Genomic DNA, 24125 nt, shown 5'->3' with positions numbered 1-24125 from the left:
TACAGAATCACTAGCATCAAACTCATGTTAAGAATGTTAAGAATATACAATGAGATTTCATGATCTCAATAAAGCTGTTTCATTAAAAAGAGAATGTTCAGTAAGACAATAAAACAAACAGGGAGGGAAAGGAGGAAAGACAAATATTCATACATCTTCAAAAGGTAGAGCATTTAGCCTCATGGCACTGAATCATTTGCAGATAAAATAGGCATATAATTCAAGTATCAGAGAAGGCTTTGCACCAACGTCAGACATCCAAGACTTTATCTCAGATAGAAAATAAGGAATTTAGTTCTCTTTTAAAATGTCCTCTTAATTTCCTTTCAGTTTATTTTCTTCCAGACCACTTCAGGATTTACAGAAATAAATATAAAATCACTACATTGTTGTCTTTTAAAATTAAAAAATTGCAAACACAATATTCAATCAATAAAATAAATGGTAAAATAAACATTTTTAAATCCCTTAGTTCCACAATATGGTCAGATAGGAGAGAGGGCACATAAGTTTTGGGTGGGAAGAATTAAACTACTTTCTACTAAATCTATCTACAACTACTAGTTTTTTTTTCTTTTTAAAAGGTGTAAGATTTTATTAAACAAATACACAATAAAATATAACTCAACTGAGATTTCAGGACTAAATATGAATGTTTCCTCTACTTTAAAAGGTTTTTGGGATCTTTGGAACTTTTTTACCAATAGGCTAAATTATTAGTGCTATTTTGTGTCACTAAATATTTTTCCTTTCTTCAACTTTGAATGTTACATTTCTTTGAAAAGAAGCACTTGCTGTAAGTTGCTACCCTGTCTAGGAAAAGACTGTCCTTTTCCTCAAGGATTCTGTGTGTTTTTATCCTAAAGAACCTGCCCTGTGTTGATAGTTTGTTTTCAGTCATTCTAAGTGAGCACACAGACACAAGAAGAGGTATGTGTGGCATTTTTCTGAATCACCTCCAAATAACAATAGAGGTTGTTAAATCTGCTTGAGGTGCCAGTAATACCTGACTGTGTTCCAGAGCACCTTAAAGGCAAGCAGCTCTAGCAAGGTCTAAAAACCTTCTAACATAAACTTGTCACTATGGCCCAATCCCCAACCCTTACGACATCAGAATTTATCAATATGAATCCAAAACCCTAACACCATTACAAGGTAAGTGTTACTCTCCACTTCACCCACTTACACACTCTGTCTGAACATGCATCTACCAAACAAACTTAACATCAACTTCCAATCTAACCACCCTAGATCAGCCTAACAAACTTAATATCTTACTGACCTTACTGATTCCCTTCCCTTCCTAGATTCGCTGACCTAGTCTGCATTTCAGAGAAATCGTTCTCCCTCCTGAAGTTGTCCTACAATCTTAACATGCTAACGAAATACAAAAATAAAAAAAGACATATTAAATACAAGACCAAATTTTTTAACAGATTTAAGATATTTTAGTAAGTATAACAAATATAACAAGAAAAATAAAAGAATTATAAAAACTGTATACATTCTTCATTGAAAGTGTACATATAGGCAATTTAGAAAATTGCTACTTTACTCATAACTTTTCATACTTCCATAAGTGTGACTAAACAGAAAGTTTAAAGTGAAATAATAAATTCCTCACACTAAATGCCTATATGGATACTTTGAATGAACTTATATATTAATATTTAAATTTTTTAATGTGATAAGTGAGCTTGCTTCTTGCTTGTCAATTTGTCTAATCTAGGTTGGATTGATGATAATGCTACTCTCAGGGGATAATGTATATTTAAACTGTTTCTATGTTTTGTTTTAATAACACTTAACGTAGAGAACCCAGTCTCACACAGGTATGTTGAGGGGAATGGAAGAAGAGATTTTAAGGCAATCTCTGAAAGCTCAGGATATTCATGTTTAACTTTTATCCAAAATGAAGGAAGTGATGCTGTATTTTCAAAATTTATTTTCAATCCTTCATCAGTAGCCAGCTTCAACAACTTAGCCTGTAGAGTTACAGTTAAATTTAAATTACCTTTTGATGAAAGAAATGGATTTTGGATCCATGAATTTCCTACGCGTGGATCTTCTTTTGATGGAAAATAAAATTCAAAACATTCTAACAAATTTGTAAGATGTTCACTGATAACTTTTCGCAGATATGCAATATCAAGATCACTCCCTACTTCACTGATAATTGTTGTTAAATTATGGAACATGTCATAACAATCTGCAGAAATTCTATTTTTCCAAGTCTCTAACTTTTGTTTCTGTCCTTCAATCTTATCAGCCATTGAAAAACATGTTGCATTCTTTCCTTGCATAGAAGCATTGAGATCATTAAAAATACTGAAGATATCAGACAAATAAGCAAGTCTGGCTGTCCAATTTACATCTTTAAAAAGTTGGGACCAAGAAGGTTTCTTGCCTTGCAGAAACACTAACAGTTCATTTCGTATTTCAAACATTCTTGACAGAACTTTTCCCCGTGATAACCACCATATCTCTGAGTGCAATAATAGTTGCTTATGATCAGCTTCCATATTGTCACATAACAAAGAGAATAATCTTGAATTTAATGCATTAGATTTTACGTAATTTACAATTTTTACTATGTCAGTAAGCACACTATTTAGTTCAGCTGATATTTTTTTCATGGCAAGACTTTCTCGATGAATGAAGCAGTGTGTTGTTTTACATTCTGGTGCAAGTTCCTTAATCTGGGTAACCACTTCAGAATGTTTTCCTGTCATTAAAGCTGCACCATCAGAACATACTCCTACACAGAACTTAAATTCCAAACCACATTTGTTAACAATATAATTCTTCACAGCTTCATATAGTTCTGAGCTAGTTGTGTTTATAGGCAAAGAGGCTGAAAAAAAGAATTCTTCCTTTATATCATCATTGTGTTCAAACCTCACATAGACTAAAAGAACTATCATGTTAGCAATATCTCGGCATTCATCAAGTTGCAATGAAAAATACCTTGCTAACTTTATTTGTTCTATGAGTTGGTCTTCCATATCATTAGCCAGTTCCTGAATACGTCGAGCTATGGTGTCATTGGAAAGTGGTACTTGAGCTACCTTCTTTGCTGCAGATTCACCCAACATTTCCAAGCAAACTTCTTTGATGCAGTCTTTCACTAGTGTCTCGGCAATTGTGTAAGGTGTTTTAGATTTAGCAACTGGAAGTGCTACTTTATATGAAGCCCGCAAAGCACTAATATTTATATGAGAAACGTTGAATACCTGTTTTGGTTGACTTTTTAACTCACTACTCTTTCTTTCAAAGAATTCTTTTGGTTGTGAACTTATTTCTTTATGTTTTGAATATAAATGTCGCTTAAGTTTTGATGGTTTCATTGCTTCATTAGCCAGTACATCTCCACAGATAATACACTGTGGTTTTAGTGTTTCACCATCAATTACAGCTACAAAACCAAACTCAATATATGAAGGGTCATATTTCCGAGTAAAACTAGTATGAACTCTTTTGGTTTTCCCTTCTTCAGGATGTCTTCTATTATTACCATTTCTTTTATTACTACTTCTGTATTCAGAAAAGGTGTGTCTTTTCTTGACAAAAAAGTCCAGTGAAGCTTGTTTCGTCCTCTGCAAATTAGGATTAAAAACAAATAATACAAATTTTACTTCCCTCCTTTAGTTAATAATGTTAAACCACAAATTAAAAACTAGACTTGATTAAAAATAAAAGATTACTTTAAAATTAAGTTATAAAAATAAATAAATGCTTACATTTTCTCAGTTTTATATATCTTTGGATTATAGCTGATAAACTAAGCATGAAATATCACACACTGTGATGTTAATCTATTGTATTTGCAACTCCCACATGTGACTCACCTTGAGAATTTAACAGCACCCAATGGGTCTATTAATATATTCAGTAAGATGAGCCCATTAATCATATGCTTAGCTGTTGCAGCAATGTCAAATTGTTGTTACAAATGTTTCTAAATACTTCTCTTAATTTTTATACTTAACTCATTATGGAATGATAAAAAATAGTTTTCAGGCCAGCACTGGTCTACAGATCACACTTTGAGTACTGCTGGCCTAAACCATGTGCCACCTCTGTATTTCAAAACATTAGCCATTACCTCATAACGCCTACTGATTTAATTGTTTTTGGCCTTATCTCATGCTTTCCATTAAAATTCTAAAACTGAACTCTTTCTCAATACTAACCCATTATCTTCCAACTAAATTTATCATCTTCTCCCCTCCTAAATACTTCTTCACTTGACTCGAGATATCCTTTTTAGCTTGCCTCCCCACTCAAACTCACATACAGTTCAAACAAAGTGACATTAAATTTGTCTGTTCCCAAATTCATTCTTCTGTAGAAACATACCATCATACATACTATTTATCACCTCAATCTTGGCTCTCTCAGTACCCTAAGAAATGCCTGACATCAGAAAGGAGTAAAGGAGATACTGTTCATCACCCCAGAACGATGAATAAAGCAGCATTCAAAGTTATAACTTCCAACTTAAAAAAAAAAAAAGAGGGGGAGGCATTAAAAGTAATTAGCCTTTCTTTGGGAAAAATATATCCAACGTGGTCAAAATGTGCTTTTGTATAGCTTGTTAAATAATGCTTATTCATAATGATCACAGTAAAATGTAATGAGGCCCTTCCCCTGCATTAATTTAGAGCAGATACTCAAACTTACCCAGTCCCCTACTTTGTCTCGTGAAAAGGGTGTCTCTGATGACTTTAGCATTTTGGAAGGTTGAACAGGCAAACTTCTTCGAATCCCGTCATGTTTCCTTTTCATTGTACTGGTTTTGTAACAAAGACTACAAGTTATCTCATGACCACAGCCTTTAGTCTCATGTTGAGATGGCACTCCACATACTGCATGGACATTTCCATCACATGATATACAACTATTAGCACCTGTGCATTCTTTTTCACAAACTACACAGGATAAAAATCTCAGTCTCCTCTCAGGAGAGTTTTTTTCAGCCACCTTAGGAGTAATAGAAAGATTCTCTTCAATATCACTACTCTCTGTTTCTGTCTCAATGTTTTCTTCATCCTGGACTCTGAGGCTATTTTCTAACTCTTTGTCAGCTTGATCTAATTCATTTTCCGAGTGCAGGCTGGCAACAAGTTCTTCAGTTAACTGAGAGTGGGACAGACCCAGTTTAGCTTCAGAGCTAAATGTACCTTCACATGGAGTTTGCTGCATCCCTCTGTGATAGGGCTGGTTTTGGGTCATCTGAATGAACCACAAAAATTCAGCCCAGTGTGAAGAGTTATTAGTTTGCATCCAGGAAAAAATACGCTTTTTTATATCCTCATTAGTTTGTTCTGTAGAATTTTGGTTTTGGCAGGTCCGAGGCTTCCCATGGACAATTTTCAATTCTGGCCAAATATTACTGAGTTCACTGACAATCTGACTTGAAAATTCCCTTCCATTGTCAGATTGCAGGACACTAGGGGCTCCAATAATTGTAAAAATATCTAAAAGAGCATGTGCAATTTCCTTAGGCCTTTTAGATTTTAATGACCGCAAAAAACTTAATTTTGTATGAAGGTCTTGATAATGCATTATAAATTTATACTCCCCATCAGGATTCAACTGCATGTCTATAAGATCTACTTGGCATCTTGAATTAACTTCTTTAATTGGTTTTGATATTAGAACTTTCTTGAGTTTTGAATTTTTCTGTTGGCATGGTTTACAGAGTGTCAGGTATAGCATTATAACTTCTTTTGTGATGTTCTTGTATTTTGCTTGTAACTCTTTTTCCATGCGGGTACGTCCGCCATGTCCAATGCTGAGATGTGTATCATGCAGAATGTCAAATAAGTCCTCACTGTGTAAGTAATACCGTATTTTATCTGTTTCTCCATTTATAGCCTCAATCAGCCTCTCATTTCCTTGCACAAGGATCACATCAAATCTAGCCAAGCGACGGTAGTCAACTGATTCCTTTTTTGCCTTAGCTTTAGCCTCTTTCACTTCCCTTATCAATTGACAGTACTTTGCTTTAGAAAATATCTTAGTATTATTACTTTTGTTTTCCAGTAATACTGCTAAGCTTCTGAAGAACTTTTCTCTCATGTCTTCTGGTTCAATTTCTGCTTCATTAGTTTCTAAGTTACTGAGGTTATCATCACCCATGTTTTGAGACATCATGGAAAGCCACAAAAATGACCCTAAAATATAAAAGAAAAAATAAATTAGGGATATTTGGAAATATAATTTAAAATACATACATTGCCCAAATAACCAACAGAACTTAAGGTAGAAGTAGGAGCTATGGACACACAACAGGGGGATGCCATTTGGTTAGGGAGTCCAACCTTGGTGGAATGAATGGAATAAACAAAGGGTGAAGAACTCGAGTGAGGAACAAAAAATTCATTAAAAAGTAGAAAGCCAGGACATGACTTTCCAGAGCAGTATCCAGGGTTAGCCTTAAAGTAAAGCACTGTTTTACCTAAAACAGGATGCAAATTAATGTTTGTATTTATTTATTATGCAAGAACTTTTTTTGGCTAGAGAAGCCTCAGCAATACAGAAATAGATTTTTTTTTTTTAAATCTGCCGACTATACCACATTTTCTGTTTTATTCAGTCAGGTTAGCTGTTGTATCAACATTTGGGGCTTAATTTCCAACACAATGTATTTATATCAGCTCCCTTTTTGGGTTTGTAAACTACATACTCAAAACAAATATCTTCATCACCAATTTTGATAAAGTAAGAGTAGTGGATGAGTCTGAACTACTGAAAAATCTCTGACTTAAGCATGTTGAAAAATGTTTAGAATATTCATAATAAATACAACCTTAGAATGCTCAAACTTAGCTTACTAAATCTTAAGAAAACATTTTTTAAAAATCAAATTAGCATGTCACCTCCAGACAGTCTCATAGATGCTTGGAAAAAATATTTTCTCTCAAGTCAACATTGTTTATACTACCAATTTGCATTCCAAATACTGAACTAGTAAATTTAAATCATCCCTAATATTCCTAAGTTCCAAAACTAGGTTAAAATTAATGATATGTTACTGTTTTGGCCTCAGTTAACTCTCAATTGTTCCAATAAGACTTCCTTGATCATTAAATTTAAATTCACAGTGAGTTCTCCTTTCCTGAAAAACATAATCTATTCATAACACAAGTTAGCACTATAGCACTTTCTTCTTTAACTGTTTCAAAAGTAGATCTAATAAGATTGTAAGTTTTTAAAGAAGCAGATACCTATTTTTCTAGTATCTTTCATGTTATCTAACATATTCCTATATTTAAAAGTATGCAATACAAATTTGTTGATTAACTTTATAAGACAATGACAATACTCATGGTAAATGCTATCTCAAAATGTAACAGAACAATTCTTTCCATGCTGATCCATTTTGTGCCAGGCTATGGCACTATATGCAGAAAAGGAAGGTAAACAAGTACAAATTTGGAAGAAAGAAGGGATATACAGCCATGTAAATGAGAACCAGAAGAATATGAGACCCAGAAGTTAGCAGAATCAACATTAATAAGTCTATAATGAGCAGAGAATAGGAAATACAGTGCTATAAGAGGAGAAAAACATTGTATTCATTACACTTAACCCTTTTTTGCAAGACAGTTACTCCACAATCAGGCCACCCTGTGCTTCCACCTCCACTATGTATTATGGCATTAACAGACCTTAGAACATTAATGGATGTAGACTTCAGAAATTCCATATTCCTCGATAGAATTTCTAAATAGTATTTCAAAGTTTTACACAGCTGTTATGTGACAAAAATTGGAGGCAGTGGCTATAGTAATGGGACCTATGGCTAACCTGACAACTGCTCAATATTTACATACAAAGGTATCCCTGATTTATCCACAATTATTTATTTACTCCATTGGAAATATTGTATTCAACTAATTTTGACATTATTACCTGTTTAATTCAGCTCCTTTAATAACATTATGCTATATTGGTTGACTTTTCCTTCAGCTACATTCACTAGAAGCTGAAATGGAATGAGGTTTGATGACTTTTCAAATACTAGATCCCTTCCTCTCCCAAGTCTCACCCTCTTTCCCAGAATTAAATTATTCTCACCACTATCTTGAAGTGAGTGTGGCTCTGGAGATTCACATTCCATTCTGTCTTCCATAGACTGGAGCTGGGTGCCTAAGGATTCCTTTGTGGAATCCAAAGGGGTCATTTCTTCCATAAGAACTTCCTGCCCATATGTGTCCTGTGGGACCTGGAGACAGATACATTTGGTAATCAATATAAATAATTATGGTTTGTCATAGCTAAACCTCAAAACATTTTTCCACTAAAGTAGAATGTAAGAAGAAGGAAAAAAAATCAGTCTTCACTGAATTCTTAAGAGGAGTATAAGACAGAATAAGAAATGAAAAATGCTGGGACTAATAAAGCCAGAGTCATACAACAGAAACTGATTGTCTCCATTGGACAGGAGTTGATATTCATCCCTTTTGGTTTCTGTTTTTGGAAATAACAATGAAAACATATTAAAGCTATTTCTCCTAAATTGTGATGATTGAAAGAAAATTGTAAATGAGTTTCAATGTGGTTAATTAAAAGTAAATATTTGGGGGGATGGTGGAAGGAAGGAATGCAAATTACCTAATAGAGACCAATGAGTTGTTTAACCCAGGAAGGAAGGAATTTCAGTTGTTTCAGACCAAATGTGGAAAACATTAGCCCAACATGTTATGGATGGGGGAAAAAAAAAAGCCAACTAAGTTGGATAACTATGTTGGGTGAAAAAGAAAACATTATCCTCTCCTTAACACTAATCATATAGTATATGGTTTATAATTAAATTACCCCATTGTCCCAAAAATATATTTTATGGTATTTAAAAACAAGCTAAGATCCAATCAATGTTTATGCATGGTTTTTAGTTCTATCTCCTTTGCCTCTTTTAATCTAAAATATTTTCTGCCTTTTTTAAATGACATTAAATTTTGAAGAGTCAGAGCCAGTTGTCTTACAGAATATCCCACATTAGAGATTTGTCTGATTATTTCTTCACAAATAGATTCTATTTAGACGTTTTTGAAAGAATACTATGTATGTGATGTGCACTATTTGGGTCACAATAAAGAGCACATTATGTCAGGTTATTTCATGACAGTTAATGCTAAATATGATCACTTGTTTATGGTAGTAACCACTAGATATATCTATTCAAAACACTTTTGTCCTATTGTAATTAATATCAGCTACCAAATAATAATTTGAAATTATGTAAATATCCTATTCCCCAATGGTTTTAGCATTGATTGATGATTCTTGCCTGAATCCATTTTTGTACTAGAGATTACAAAATGGTGACTTATTTCTATAATTCTGTCTACATTTATGAGCAGGAATTTTCAGTAAAGAGCTTTCTGTCCCTCTTCCTTTATTTGTCTGGGTTTTATTTTTTTATCACTATAGACTTAATTTATAATCTATTCCATCCTTAATCACTTTGATGCTCAAACTGTCTCAAACTTGGCCAGTGGGAGACCCTTCGAGCTGGCTCCTACATCCTTTTGACATGAGCCCACTAGTTTTTTAGCACATTCATGCTTTACAGAAACAAACAATTCAAGGCCCACATTGTATTTTCCCTGTCCCAGACTCAGTTTCAACTATTTTTTCCAAGAAGTCCTGATTCACTTTAGAGGGCAACAGTGTTTAGTAACAAAGACTGGTTAGTAGGTAGACTCATTGTCAATGAGGTTATCATTTCCAGGCCCTTTCACAGAACCAGTAAATACATTTTCTAAAATATCATCAACAATTCAATTTCACCACCGTATGGTTTCCTCACCTTTCCACATTCCATATTTGTATCTCCTTTTCCCACAGTGGGAAAAAAAAAGTTCAAAACAATATATTTATTCATTTGCTTTATCCTACAATAAACACAAAATAGTTTCAGAATTACAACACTAACTTTGTGCTGTAGAACACTTCCAATGACATACCTAGTAAGTAAAATTCAATATGTCTTTGCAGATTTATATATCCATCCCTAGACAGAATCCCACTAAGAGTATAGTCAGAATACCATGTTCAAGTTACCTGAATTTTTAATTATTTTATTAATTTGATATACAGTTGGGTTCATTTGTTTCTGCTTGTTTTTGTTTAATCATTTTCAATCTAATATATATTTATAAATACTGAAACCATTTACATGGTATCGAAAAATCAAAATATTCAGAGAAGTCTTCCTCATATTCTTAAAGCCTGCATTCTACTCTCACCTATGCCCAAAAGAAACTTTTTTTAGTTGCTACTTTATTTTTGCAAAATATTAATAAGTAAAAATATTACATGTACATGTATATGTACATTTGCATGTAAATGTATGTATATTTACTTATAAGTGTGTGCATATATTATACTGTATACAAATTGAATACAAGGATGTATATACTTATTTTTCTTTCATATTATGTATACTAGTTCATACCTTCATTTACCTAATATAAAAATATTATCTGGAAATCATTTGATATCAGTTCACAGATATTCTCATTTTTTTTTTTTTTAAAGACAGGGTCTCACTCTGTTACCCAAGCTAGAGTCCAGTGGTGTCATCATAGCTCACTGCAACCTCAAGCTCCTAGGCTCAAGCAATCCTCCTGCCTCAGCCTCCCAAGTAGCTGGGAATACAGGCGCATACCACCAAACCCAGCTAATTTTTTTATTTTTTGTAGAGACAGGTCTCACTCTTGTTCAGGCTGGTCTTGAACTCCTGAGCTCAAGCCATCCTTCCCCCTCAGCCTCCCAAAGTACTAGGATTACAGATTACATGCATGAGCCACCACATCCAGCTTGCTTATTTTTGCATAAACAGAATCATACATGTATTTAGTTCTGTCTGGCTTCTTTGGTTAACATTATGTTTGTAAAATTCATCCACGTTGTTGCATGTAGCAATTGTTTGTTAATTTTCATTGTGTAGTATTCAATTGTAAACACCACAATGTATTCATCCGTGCCACTCTTAATTGATATTTATTTGAATTGCTTAGAGTTTTTGGCAATTATGATAATGACGCTATGAATATTCTTTTACATGTTTTTGAGAATGTTTCTGTTAGATATATACCTTGCAGTAGGTTTGCAAGATCATGGAGTATCATGGAATATGGTTATAAGACACTGTGGAGAAAACTTTCCTGGCTCACCTAACATTAAACTGGGATATTTTAGATTATATGACAATAATGTTGATTCCCCCCCACCAATTCTACAGACCAGTGAATCAGTGGAGAACAAATACTGCCAGAACCATAAATTCCACTAATGCAGACTCATCAGGCAGAACGAGATGTTCAAATGGTTAAAGGACTAAAAAAAGGTGTTAGTAGTTGAACTTATTCTACTGCATAGACAGAAAATGTCCACAGATATTGAACCCCAAATTGCACATATACCAGAATATTTCAAAAGGGAATATTCAATGACATATGAGGAAATGGAAACCTACGTGTATTATGACATCATGGTAGGATTTAAAGAATTTGTGTCATGTTCCTTTCCCTCCAATTGGACACCATGTTATAAATTTACTCTTCTTAGACTGTTTAAAGTGTGTAAGAAACCAAATCAATGTTCTTTTAAAATAAAATTTATAAAATGCCTAAGCCAGTTCCTTTCAGTAAGCTTTTCACTTCTCTGATCTTAATTAGTATCTTATGTAGATTGCTCTAGATAATAGCAAGCTTTTCAGTTTGTCCAAATCTTTCTATAACTGTGGAAAAATAGCATGTAGGAAAGAGGGCTACCGATTGTTTATAATAAAACAATTGTATCAATTCTGTAAAGTTAGTGTGAGCAGCCTCAGCTCTTAGAGCAACTAAGAAACAAAATGTGGATATGGTTCACTGTGATGCATTCCCCACTGACGACTCCTCCACCTCTCACATACATATACACACACAAACACAAATCCAGCCTCTTCATTCTTCTACTTTGCCACTAGAGGGACTGGACCAAGATAGGTGGGCCTGGTCTTGGAAGCAATAGGAGGAACTCCACTTCTGGCTCTACCACAGAAGTTTGAAGGGTGCCTTGGGGCATGGCAATAACAAATTACAAAACTGAAGTTACTTCAAATTGGTTATGACAATCATTTGTCTTTCACTATATAATACCTGGGTTTGATTTTTAAAATGTTGGAAATAAATGTTTAGTTATAAAACGGTAAATATTGCTGTATTCATTAGAAATGCATCTATTTCAAGTAAGTTAAAATGCTTAACTTATAGTGGCTTAAACAAATAGGGGTTTATTTTTGTTACATAACAAGAAGTCCAGAAGAAGGTAGTTGCTGGCACTAGCTCACTTACCTAAAAGTTTTGTCAGGAACACTAGCTGTCTTTATATTTCTGCTCTGCCATTCTTTTTTTTTATTATTATTATTATTATTATTTTTATTTCAGCATATTATGGGGGTACAGATGTTTAGGTTACATATGTTGCCCTTGCCCCCACCCCCAAGTCCGAGTTTCAAATATGTCCATCCTTCGGGTGGTGCACATTGCACTCTTTGTGTATGCAAATACCCATCCCCTCCTCCCTCCTCGCCCCTCCCCCTCCCCCCTGCCCAACATCCAATAGATGTTATTCTTATACGTGCATTTATGTGTTGATCGGTTAATACCAATTTGATGGTGAGTACATGTGGTGCTTCTCTTTCCATTCTTGGGATACCTCACTTAATAGAATGCGTTCCAGCTCTATCCAGGAGTATACAAGAGGTGCTATATCACCATTGTTTCTTAAAGCTAAATAGTACTTCATGGTATACATATACCACATTTTATTAATCCACTCATGTATTGATGGACACTTGGATTCTTTCCACAACTTTGCAATTGTCAATTGTGCTGCTATAAACATTCGGGTGCAGGTGTCTGTCTTATACAGTATCATTTGGTCTTTTGGGTAGATGCCCAGTAATGGGATTGCTGGATCGAATGGTACTTCTACTTGTATCTCTTTAAGGTATCTCCATATTGCTTTCCACAGAGGTTGCACTAGTTTGCAATCCCACCAACAGTGCATGAGTGTTCCTATCTCTCCACATCCACGCCAACATTTATTGTTTTGGGACTTTTTGATAAAGGCCAGTCTCACTGGAGATAAGTGATATCTCATTGTGGTTTTGATTTGCATTTCCCTGATGATTAGAGATGTTGAGCATTTTTTCATATGTTTTTGGGCCATTATTCTGTCTTCTTTTGAAAAGTTTCTGTTCATGTCCTTTGCCCACTTTTTGATAGGGTCGTTTGATTTTTTCTTGTTGATTTTCCTGAGTTCTAAGTAGATTCTGGTTATCAGCCCTTTATCGGATTTGTAGCATGCAAAAATTTTCTCCCATTCTGTAGGTTGTCTGTTTGCTCTTGTGACCGTTTCTTTGGCTGTGCAAAAGCTTTTTAATTTGATCAGGTCCCATTTATTTATTTTGGTTGTTGCTGTGATTGCCTTTGGGGTCTTCTTCATAAATTCTTTGCCTAGGCCAATGTCTAGAAGAGATTTCCAACATCTTCCTCTAGAATTCTAATAGTTTCACTCCTTAGGTTTAAATCTGTTACCCAGCGTGAGTTGATTTTTGTGAGAGGTGAAAGGTGTGGATCCTGCTTCAGTCTTCTACATGTGGCTATCCAGTTTTCCCAGCACCATTTATTGAATAAGGATTCTTTTCCCTAGTGTATGTTTTTGTCTGCTTTGTCAAAGATTAGGTGGCTATATGAGGACAGTTTTATATCTGGGTTCTCAGTTCTGTTCCACCGGTCAATGGCTCTATTTTTGTGCCAGTACCAAGCTTGCTCTGCCTTTCTTAACATAATAGTATTCATCCTCATGCTTATCATCACTTAATGGTCATAAGATGGCTACCACAGTTCCAGATATCACATGCATATTCAAGACAAGAAATGGGAAAAGGTGGAACTAAACTCATCTGTCCCATTTTATCAGGAAAGTAAAACCTTCCCCAGGAACCCCCCAGAAAATATGCTTATTTCTCTCTGGCTACAACTATATTGCATAGCTAACACTAGTACGAGTAAGGCTGAAAAAGAATTTAGTTAGGTACACTGTCAGTATGAACAAAACCAACATTTTGTCAGGAAGAAAGAAGGGGAGAATAGATATTGGGCTGGCAGTTAAAAGTGTCTGCCACAGTAGTAGTTCCCCTTTCTCTCAGAAATCACACAAAAACGAGAAAAACAAGAAATACTTTTGCAAACTCGATCTTCAACAAGACTAAGATATACCCATAACCCTAAGCCACATAAAGAACTATCAAATATGATCAGGGTAAAACCCTGAAAGTTATCCAGGGAATTGACCTAACACCAAGTCCTACCTGTACCCGCATTTTTCAACAAAGCTAGAAGAGGAAATTCTAAAGTAAAGACACATATTAAGGGAAAATATATGTGTGTGTGTGTGCATGTGTGTGTATATAGTTTATTTGAAACAAAGGGAAAAAGGTGTGCTGATTAGAAGAGGGAATCTGCCTGTATAGGCATCTGTGCTATAATGTACAACATGAATTTATGAAAAAACATGCTTTCTGCAAAACTGTATAAAAACTAACAGGATTTATGGGGAAAATAAGGTGAAAGGGTAGACTGTTTAAAACCTACAGAACTTTGTCACCAGATCACTAATAAAACTATAACAATTCCAGTAAAGATACAAGTATAGTCAAAAAGACATTAAATAAGGAAATATCATGTTAAGTATAGGATTTTACCTTAGAAAGGAGATAGTATCTTGTTAGGAAGAGGTGTAAGGAAAGGGTGATGCAAGGGTAGAAGGACATCATCATGAGAGGTTCAACTGAAGAAGCATTTGCACACTTTTCAAGAAATGTAGTGATACTGCAAGAAACACAAGATCGTCTGGCACTGGCTCATCAGCTTGTTTTTATTTCTTTGACACTGGCTTATAAAAAGATACCCAGTTTTTGCTGTTTTAATATTTTTCTTCATTCATAAAAAAAGCTGCTTATATGGCTCCAAATAAGACCTTATGCCAAGAAGTGCAATCCTGCTGTGTTCTGCATTGTAGTCATTATTTTCTATCCACTGCCCTCGCTTCTCTATCATACTTAAAGCAGATAACGGAGAAGTGAAAAGCAACTGTGAGGCAGCTTATTGAACTGCATCATCTTCCTCCATACCTTCCATCTGTGCCTCAGCAATTAACTGTTGTAGTTCTTGTGTAGAAAGATCCTCTGCGTGAGATTGCAGCAGCTCTTCAACATCCTCAACTTCTTTAAACCCAACCTTCTTTGGAAGAACAACACAGCTTACTTTGATTTTGGGGAGCTCTCTAGAAGGCTCAAAGTCTTTGGAATCATGAATTAAATCAGGGAGAATTTTGTGCCACATCACATACAAGCAAGCTTTTGTGACATTCTCCCACACCCCTACAATAATATCAACTGCAAGTTTAATGTTGAATGGACTCCAGAATTAAAAAACTGGGTTTTGTTACCCCCTGTAGGTGCAATCAAAATCTTGAATGTTCACCTTAAATAATAAGCTCTAAAGGCTGAAATCATACCCTGACCAAGGAGCTGGAGTAAAAAAGTTGTATTAGGAGGTAAAAAGAGAATTTTGATATTTGAAGAAAACTCAGTGATTATTGGGAGGGTGACTTGGTGTATTCCTGAGGATTATAAGAATTTTAAAAGACAATTTTTTCTCTTGCAATATGTTTTTTATAACATCTACAAAAATATCACCTAAAAGATCAGTAAATATCTGCACTGTCATCCTGGCCTCTCTTCCTAGACTTAAAGGAAACACCGTGGCTAGTCTTTACAATTCCTTTTAAAGCTCATAGACTGGCAGAGTGATACAACACGCTTTAGCTTTTCATCTCCACTGGCATTTGCACCCAGCATCATAGTCAGTTGATCCTTTGTAGCTTTAAATCTTGTATCGTGTGTTCCCTCCTTAAACGTACAGACCCTTGAGGGCATTTGGTTCCAACAGAGACTGGTTTCATCAAAATTGAAAATCTGATCCAGGGTATAGCCTTCTTCATCAATCAAATTTCTTAACACTGACTTAACTGAAATGTCTTTGCAGCTTCTTCATCTGCCCTTACAGCTTCACCAGACAGCTTAACACTGTGGAAAGCATAACGGTTCTTGAAGCCACTAAACCAGCCACTACTTGCACTAAATGAAGGCATTTCTGCAGGATTATCAGCATTTTTTCTTAAGGTCTCCATTACATTGTTAAGGCCTTCTCTTTAATTTTGCATCTTTGTTTGGTATTCAACTCACACATTTAGCAAATGTTCCATTTCTTGATGCCTTGTTCTAACAGATTTTGTAGCAGTGGCAGTTATTCCAGCTACATAACTTTCTTTTAGTTTCCCAGCCTTGCTCTAATTGCACACAACATTGACTCTTTTATGCTGGTTGCACAACCAATATCACAGTTTCTTCCATTTTTTTCAAAACACTTTATAATTTTGAGCTTTTCTTCAATTGTTAAAGTTTTTCTTCTCTTGCACTCACTAGCAGAATTTTATCACCAGCACGCTTCCGTGGTACTTGCAAACCCCTTTGCTTGCTCATTTTCTGGAATACAAAAAAGTTTAGCAAAAATGCATAAAGATGGGAGGGAACCATGCAAATAAGCACTTCCAAGACAGAGACTGTGGCCAAGAGAGACAGAGGAAGGATGTGGGGGCAAATGGGCATTATGTACAGTATTGTATATCTTCACGACTTCTGGGATTCAGCTATAATCAGATACTTTGAATTCATCTGCTCCTATCTGGTGGCCCAAAACATTAACTTCCTGGGAAAACTCATGCATAAATAAGCCAGCAAAATTTCAGCATTATACTGACTGATTTCCAGTCAGTATAATGATACTGATCTCATATTAAAAGATTTTGCATTCCAGAAACATGTATTTTAACAGATCAGACTGTATACATAAAGTATTCATATTCAAAAAAGTTCAGATAAATGTATGGATAGTATCTCTACAGAAATGTAAAGGTATTTCGCAAATCCATAATGTTCTAAAATTACTGTCATAGAAAGTAAATATACTCTCTTAAAAATAACTCTAGTGCAATGGTAAAAAATGTCTAAATTCTTCTAAAAAGAATATTGGGCGCAAAACACTTTACGTACTAACAACTCTAGGTACTGAAAAGAACCAAGGAAATCATGCAATTAATCCTTTCATTGTACAGATAAAGACATTAAAGCCCTAGAGGAGGTGTGATATGCCCAAGGTTACACAGCTAATTAGTGTAACAGCACCTATCATAGAACCCAGCCAGATATTATGATTCAGTGTTTCCTGATAATTCCACTAAATTAGGTTACTTCTCTATTTGTCTCTCCTAGAAGGTATTCCATATTTTCTTACACTAATTTATTTTCACATATGGTAAAAGTAGGGGACATCATAAGAAAAGATATCTACACAAGACATTAGTAATTTGTTGTACAATTTTATCTATTACTGCCTATTTCTTTAATTTCATAGTCACTGAATAAAACATTTTCTACTGGTAAGGAATAGATTAAGGTTTTCTATTTAAATCCTTTACTTATTTGGATCATCTATCACACAGAGATTGTTATCTCATAAGCATGAATCTATTCATCTACACCAATGATCAAATAAGAAATAATGCCCCAAACCAGAATTTGCAGCCACCAGTGTGAAATTACTCCCACTTACTCCATTCTGGACCCATGCACCCAAGTTCTCCACAGATGATGGCACCGCCAATTTCTCACCTGCAGTCTAGGTTCATCAAGCTCCTTCTCTAAATCTTCCAGCACAGTTACCGCCTCTTCCCCACTCTCAGGATTACGTTCTCGCATCCAAACCTGGAGCTCCTCAGGCAAGATGGTCAGGAACTGTTCCAGCACCAACAATTCCAGGATCTGCTCCTTGGTATGTATCTCTGGAGTCAGCCACTGACAGCAAAGTTCCCGCAGTTGACTCAGAGCCTCCCTGGGCCCAGGTGTCTCCTGATAGCAAAACTGCCTGAAGCGCTGACGAGAGAGTTCCCTGGTATGAGACAAATTCCTAGGTAGGCAGGATTCCTGATCCCAAAAATGGTCTTCTTCTTTAACCTTTACTTTGATAATCTCTTCTTGTTCTTCTGAAACCTGGCCAGCCAAGGCTGGGAGCGCTCTAGAGGCTGCCTCCATCCCGAGCTTAGATAGCTCAGGAGAAAGATCTCTCCAGTTGGGAGTTAAGCAGATGGGTGATTCTATTTGTGTTTTTTTTTTTCTTCCGTCCTAGGTCAGGAAAGTTTTTGATATAAGAAAACACTGTTAACAAAGGATAACTACAGGCGCAGTTAAAAAGGACTTGTTTACATGACAACACAGGGCAGTTACTCCAGCAATTCCACAGAAAGTGAAGCCATCCTCTGACAAGATCAGAAATAGTGACCACAGAACTACTCACTAAAACCGCAGGGCCGCAAACTGAGCAGCAGGACACTTGCAAGACAGAAAAACGAGGTTATCAAGGACACTTTGGCCCTAAATAAAGCCTGGAGATACATACGAGCCCAGGCAAGGAAATCAGAAAGGAAGAGTCGCCCCCAAGACCGGAGCTCCCAGCAGCCTTGGCGGGGGCGGAGACGGAGAGGGGCTCCTCGCACACCACGAGCTGCCTGAGGAGGAGGCCTGATTGTTGCTGCGTACACGCAACCCTTCCTTGGCCGCAACGTCCACGTCTGAGGAGCTCAGACCCCCTCGAACCTGGACTAGTAAGCCGAAAGAAACACTCCACGGCGGAGGCGGAGGCGGAGGCGGCCGCTCCAGTACACACCAGCGGTTGGGCCAACAGGTTCCGGCCGTGAGCAGCGCTCATTTCCGGTCCGCTCTAGGATTCCAGGTGGTGCAGCATTCTCAGTGGTTGTGCTAGGACTTAAAGTATCGGTAATCTTGGGTAGACAAGGGCTCTACGAACTACAGAGAATTAACTCCGAAGTTACCAAGTTATCTGTCATCCTGGTGAAAAGAGTTTCACGGTGTGAATAGTGCTGGTGTAGAGGCTGCTGCTCTGTTTTCCCGTCACCGTGATAAACGGCTGCTTTGCACTCAGACCCGCGGTACTCACCGCTGCAACCTGAAACAAACGTAGAAGAGCATCCCTTTGGCGACTACCTAATCAGCAATTCTGTAGGCTCCTCCGCTGCCCTTTCTTGCTAATTTCAAGCCACTCACTCCTTTCCCAGTCACCATAAATCAGACTTGAAAAAGAACTGTGAGATCTAGTCCATTCTTTCCATGTTTCGGATGGGAAAGCCAAGACCCACAGAGAATGGGCTTCCCCCTAATGAGTAGCAGTATCCAGTTCTGCTACTTCTGACTCTGTGAGCCGTGACTAAACAATTGTGGTAAACTGGTCCCAGAAAACTAACAAAATCTGGACGGGTGTTCAGAGCTTAACGAATCATTAGACTGGAGTAACCAGAAAGTTCCTACCTGGCTCATTCTCCTTCATGCAGCAACCAAATTCGGCCGGAGATCAGGGAGCAAATTTTCCCACGTGCCAGTCTCGGATCCCCTCCTCACCCCAGCCTGCCCCACGTCCTTAAGAGCGCTGAATAAATAACGATTCTCGAGGAATATTTGTTGAATTGCTGAATGGCTTCGCTTCCCCATTTTCTCATTCTGCTTTGGTCCCTATATTGGTTACTCACATTTTGGCATTTCTGACTCAAGAGGCTTTGAATAATCATAACATTCCTTTCGTAAATCCTTAAATAAAAAATTATTAACCTTGGAGCCCATGGTATTGAGCGAATCGCTAAACCCAAAGAAATTGTATATAAAATTTTTGTTTGTGTGCCCGTGTCATCAGATCCTTAAAGGGATGGAGCCTCCCCATTAATTTTCTTAGCCACTATTGATGCGCTGCACTTATATTCTCTGTTTCCCTCCTAAATAACTGTTGGTCCTTTGGAGTCAGGGATTCTACCCGCTACGTCTCACATTACTCAACGATCATGCCCGTGCTAAGCACAGCAGGCAGTCAACATGGAGTAAGCATGACCTCAAAGTCCTCTACTGAGGATTTTTTGTAGATTTGCATTTTTAATTACCAAGATGATATACGCTTGTTTAAAAAAGTCAAATATTACAAAAGTGAACACAACAAGAAGTGAAAAGTTCCTTGATCCCCAATTTCATTTCTCAGAAAAATTGATGCCAAGAGTTTGGTGTATATCCTTCCAATCTATTTAAAAATGTCTTTTGTTTTTGGTCCTATTGTGTAATGGTTATATAAACTCACAAATTATAACTTACTATAACTTACAAAAATCAAATCATGCTAGACATTACAATTCAGCAAGTTGCTGGGTTTTGGTCAAGCCAACATGTGGATACATACATCTATCCCATTCTTTTTAGTGACTGTATATTATTTGAATTAAATAAACTGGCATATTTTCAAATTTCTAACATTGCAAAATATTACAATGAACATTCTTAGACATATATTTTGATTTTTTAATATTTCTGTAGGAGGCTTTTTAGAAAAAAAAATTGCTGAGGTAGAGATTAATTTGATAGATATTGCCAAAAGATCTGCACCCCAGAGGGATGTTTATCAAGAGTCTCACTAATCACGTGCAGCGCTTTCCAAGGCCTTGGGAAACATGTTGTTAGGTTTGTTCCAGGTGGGAACCCAAAAAGTATATATAGGACAGAATGTGGTTAATGCAAAACTTAGGCTTGTAAAACAATAGCCGTAGGAGTCTGGAGAGTCCCTGGACTTTGTAAATCTAACAGACAGCTGCAGCCAGCATTCCTTCTCCCTCCCATGATAGAGACGAAGTTTTTCCCTCCCTGGCTTTCCTGATAATCATGACGCCAGAGCTAAAGGACGGATGTGACTGGGGCAGGGGTCATAGGAGTTGGTTATTTGAGAAAGAATTTATTACAGGCAGCTTACAGGAGCCCATTTACTTACTCCCCCCTCCCCTCACCCCCCAGAAAAACCCTCTATAAAACCCAAGGCTCTCCCCTTTTCTCTCGTGGACCCTTTTTCGCCTCTGCCCACTGCACCCAGATGCTCAAAATAAACAACATTTTGCTACACATAAGGCGCTCTCTCCCTCCCTACCGCCCCCCCCGCCCCGCTGCTGCAGACCTAACACATATGTCTGTATAATTTGCAAAACTGTCCTATTACAATGGAAATTAGTTAACACAACTCCCTCTCTTTACTCCGCCTTATCCTCAGATATATCATATAGGCCATAGAGTGGCCATATCTAATTTTGTGTTGATTATGTCTATTCTTTTTCCTAAAGAGGTCCTCCTAAATTGTGTAAGCTTTAGACCTAACAAAATCTGGATCCACTCGTAGACTAATTTATGTTCCCAGCAGAAGCACAAGAGAGAGTGCCCCAATCTCCCTGCATTACATCTTGCTCCTTGTCCCTTTTGCAGCAACAAAGCGTCAGTTTTTCTGATCCGCGCAGTGTTGCTGAAACCTGACCTAACTCTTCCGGGTCGAAGGTACAACAAAGTTTATTATCGAGGATATATTTAACCACAGCTATGGATACACATTTTCTTTATGCAGTTGGTCCCATGGTGTAATGGTTAGCACTCTGGACTTTGAATCCAGCAATCCGAGTTCGAATCTCGGTGGGACCTTTCAAATAAGTACCTTTTACAGTTCCTGGTTTGGCACCAAAACATGGAAAAACGCCTTTCTCTGCTTACTAGCGAATTCCCTTCTGGGAACACCTTTGTGGCGGTAGAACCTAACACTTTCGCCTAGCTTTCAAAGCGTCCCAAGTTCATGGGCTTGGAGACAGAAAAAAAGACGCTGCTTGTACTGACCTCATGAACTTCTCAGGGCCGGGATGAAAAAGCTCTAGCTGCAGCAACGTGGAAACCCAATTAATGTGACGGAAATAAACACCTTCTCAAAATTTCCTAGGTTCGAAGCCCTCTTCGCCGTCCAGCCGGCTCCTAACTGAATCCGGCGCGCGGAGTTGCGGAGCCTTGGTCCTGGGCGTGCTTATTTTTTGCTGTGGACCTTATGTGCCGGGTCACTTCTCACCCCCTCTTCCCTTCCCCATCTCGCCGAGACAATTCACCCTGTCTGCGTTCTCTCATTCTCACCACTCCCCTCAACTGCAACGCCGGTCTGCAAACTCCTCCAAAGCCTGCAGCCGCGGAGCTCGCGGGTCCCTGGCGTCCGAGGCGCCGGGCCCCGGGGCAGGCGAGAAAAACTCTTCCCCACCGCACCCTGGCCTAGCCGCGCCGGGCGCGGGCTCTCCCAGTTCGGGACTACACACGGTGAAGGGGCGCAGGGAGGAACCCTGCAACTTCTGTGGCAGAGGGGGTCGCTGGGGGTAGAACGCCCTCTGCCTTCAGCGGTTCGCGCCGCGTTTCGTCTCCTCAGCACACAGTACCAGGGCGATACGGGCGACTCTCTGCGTCCTCCCCAGAAACTGCCAAACACCTGCCTACGAAGCACCGGGGAAAGTTTTCCGAGCGGAGTCTCAGGGACAGGAAATGTCTTTCCAACCCCACCTGCCCCTCCGCCAACCCCAACTCTCAGTGTGTAGACCAGAAACCAATTGAAGATAGAGCTGATCAACCCTGGAAGGGCTGGGAAGTTCCGTATAGACACTCATTTAGCTTAGAATGAAGGCAGTAATGTGGACGAGAAGGAGGAAAGATTTTTCCCGGAGGACAGGGACTAAATTAGGAAGAAACAAATATCCGGGTTTTGTACAAATTAATCTCTTCTAGATCGTAAGAGGCAACCTTTAAATATAGTGATTTATTTTAAGATTTCTTCTTACTTTGACATTTTGATTTTCTCATACGTAACAAAAAAGTAAGTCGAGTCCTACTCTCGTCAAGTCCAGTAACCCGTTTAACCGTAAATATTTCATTAGCTCATATTATGAATTACCAACGGTTGCACAGAGAATCTGTAACGAATTACGTTTACAAAGCTTACGAAAACATTCTTTTGGCTCCCACTATGAGCGCTTGGTTGTACATCCATATGGTTTGTGATTATGCTAATTGCAGAGAGAAATAACTTTCTTCTTGTGGTATTGCCTCAGCAGGTGTGGTCCTGCCTTCCTTCCATCTTGATGTTAGTGTGATTAGCTCGCACCCAAAGTATTATCCCTTTTCTGAATGGCCTGACTGCCTCTCCTACCTGTGTGGGATACTTATAATTCTAGTCATTCTTCCAGCCACCACCATATTGAGCCTATGGTTCTCTCACGGATCCCCAGCACTGATATGCTACCCCTAACAAAGCTGACTTTTCAAATAGACCCTAGAGTCCCAACCACTCTCCTGGAACTTTATGAAATGAGAGTAACAGAAGGGAGGGTGAGTTGTTCTCGAATAGTGAAAGAAAATTTAATGCTGAAATCACTATGATCACATCCTTGATCAAGCATCCACTTATTGTAGCTCAAACCCAGTAACTCAGACTCTATTCCAAGCCTCCAAATTAACATAATGGAGAAGACCAGACTGGAGATGGTGCCCACACCCAATTGATCTAGTACTGAAAAGAAGGCCAAGGGGCAGCTGCTATGGGGAGGCAGAACCAGACACAGCCACTGAGAGAGGCTGGGAGTGGATGGAGATGCTTCCCCTGGTGTCTCACATGTTCTGTGGGTCTCCTATTCCTTTAGGAAGCTGAGGGAATCCCTGCGAGTGTTTACGAAGAGTCCGTTTAACTAAACTTGAGTTAGGCTCCTCTGAGCCCTCTTCTTGATTAGGTCCCATGCTTGGCCTATCTCGCCCAGTTATATCAAAGAATCCAGTTGAGCCCAATTTTAGCAAGATTTATTCTACTAAGCCAGTTTGTTGAGAATTCCCTACCCTCAATATCTAATCAAATTCTTCTTAGTAATTTTCCATCCAATATCTCCCTTACCCTATTCACTAAAAATCCCCTGCTATCCCTGTTGTATTTGGGTTTGAGTTTACTCTCTCTCCCCTATTGCAATAATCTTGAATAAAGTCTTCCTTGCTTGTTTAATTCCATTTCATATAATTTTTCTTTGACAGTTCCCCCAAAGATCTTACAGACACATCCTGG

At 37.8% G+C, this 24125-nt stretch overlaps 1 protein-coding gene and 1 non-coding gene across 2 annotated transcripts; one reads left to right on the top strand and one right to left on the bottom strand.

Moving 5' to 3' along the window:
- Positions 1-1431: 1431 nt before the first annotated feature.
- ZBED9 (zinc finger, BED-type containing 9) lies at positions 1432-23639 on the bottom strand. The gene is made up of 5 exons (XM_012646098.1): positions 23629-23639; positions 17801-18838; positions 8086-8233; positions 4684-6179; positions 1432-3596 (listed from the first exon to the last, which is right to left on the bottom strand). Exons 2-5 carry the CDS (start codon positions 18218-18220, stop codon positions 1680-1682), a joined length of 3981 nt encoding a protein of 1326 aa, XP_012501552.1. The 5' UTR covers positions 18221-18838; positions 23629-23639; the 3' UTR covers positions 1432-1679.
- Positions 21623-21694, top strand: TRNAQ-UUG. The gene has a single exon. It is a non-coding gene; the product is annotated as a tRNA-Gln (tRNA).
- Positions 23640-24125: the final 486 nt, after the last annotated feature.

This window comes from Propithecus coquereli, unplaced genomic scaffold (assembly GCF_000956105.1).
Source record: "Propithecus coquereli isolate 6110/MARCELLA unplaced genomic scaffold, Pcoq_1.0 Scaffold240, whole genome shotgun sequence".
In the NCBI taxonomy this organism is placed as follows: Eukaryota; Metazoa; Chordata; class Mammalia; order Primates; family Indriidae; genus Propithecus; species Propithecus coquereli.
Note: the sequence above shows the minus strand (reverse complement) of the source record. Positions and strands in the feature narration are given on the sequence as shown.

Coding starts and splice junctions, on each gene's coding strand:
- ZBED9 (XM_012646098.1), bottom strand. CDS start 18,220: ATGGAGGCAGCCTCTAGAGCGCTCCCAGCCTTGGCTGGCCAGGTTTCA. Junction 6,180..8,085: donor ACACTCACTTCAAGATAGTG/GTGAGAATAATT, acceptor TTTATATTTTAG/GGTCATTTTTGTGGCTTTCC. Junction 3,597..4,683: donor GAGACAAAGTAGGGGACTGG/GTAAGTTTGAGT, acceptor CCTAATTTGCAG/AGGACGAAACAAGCTTCACT.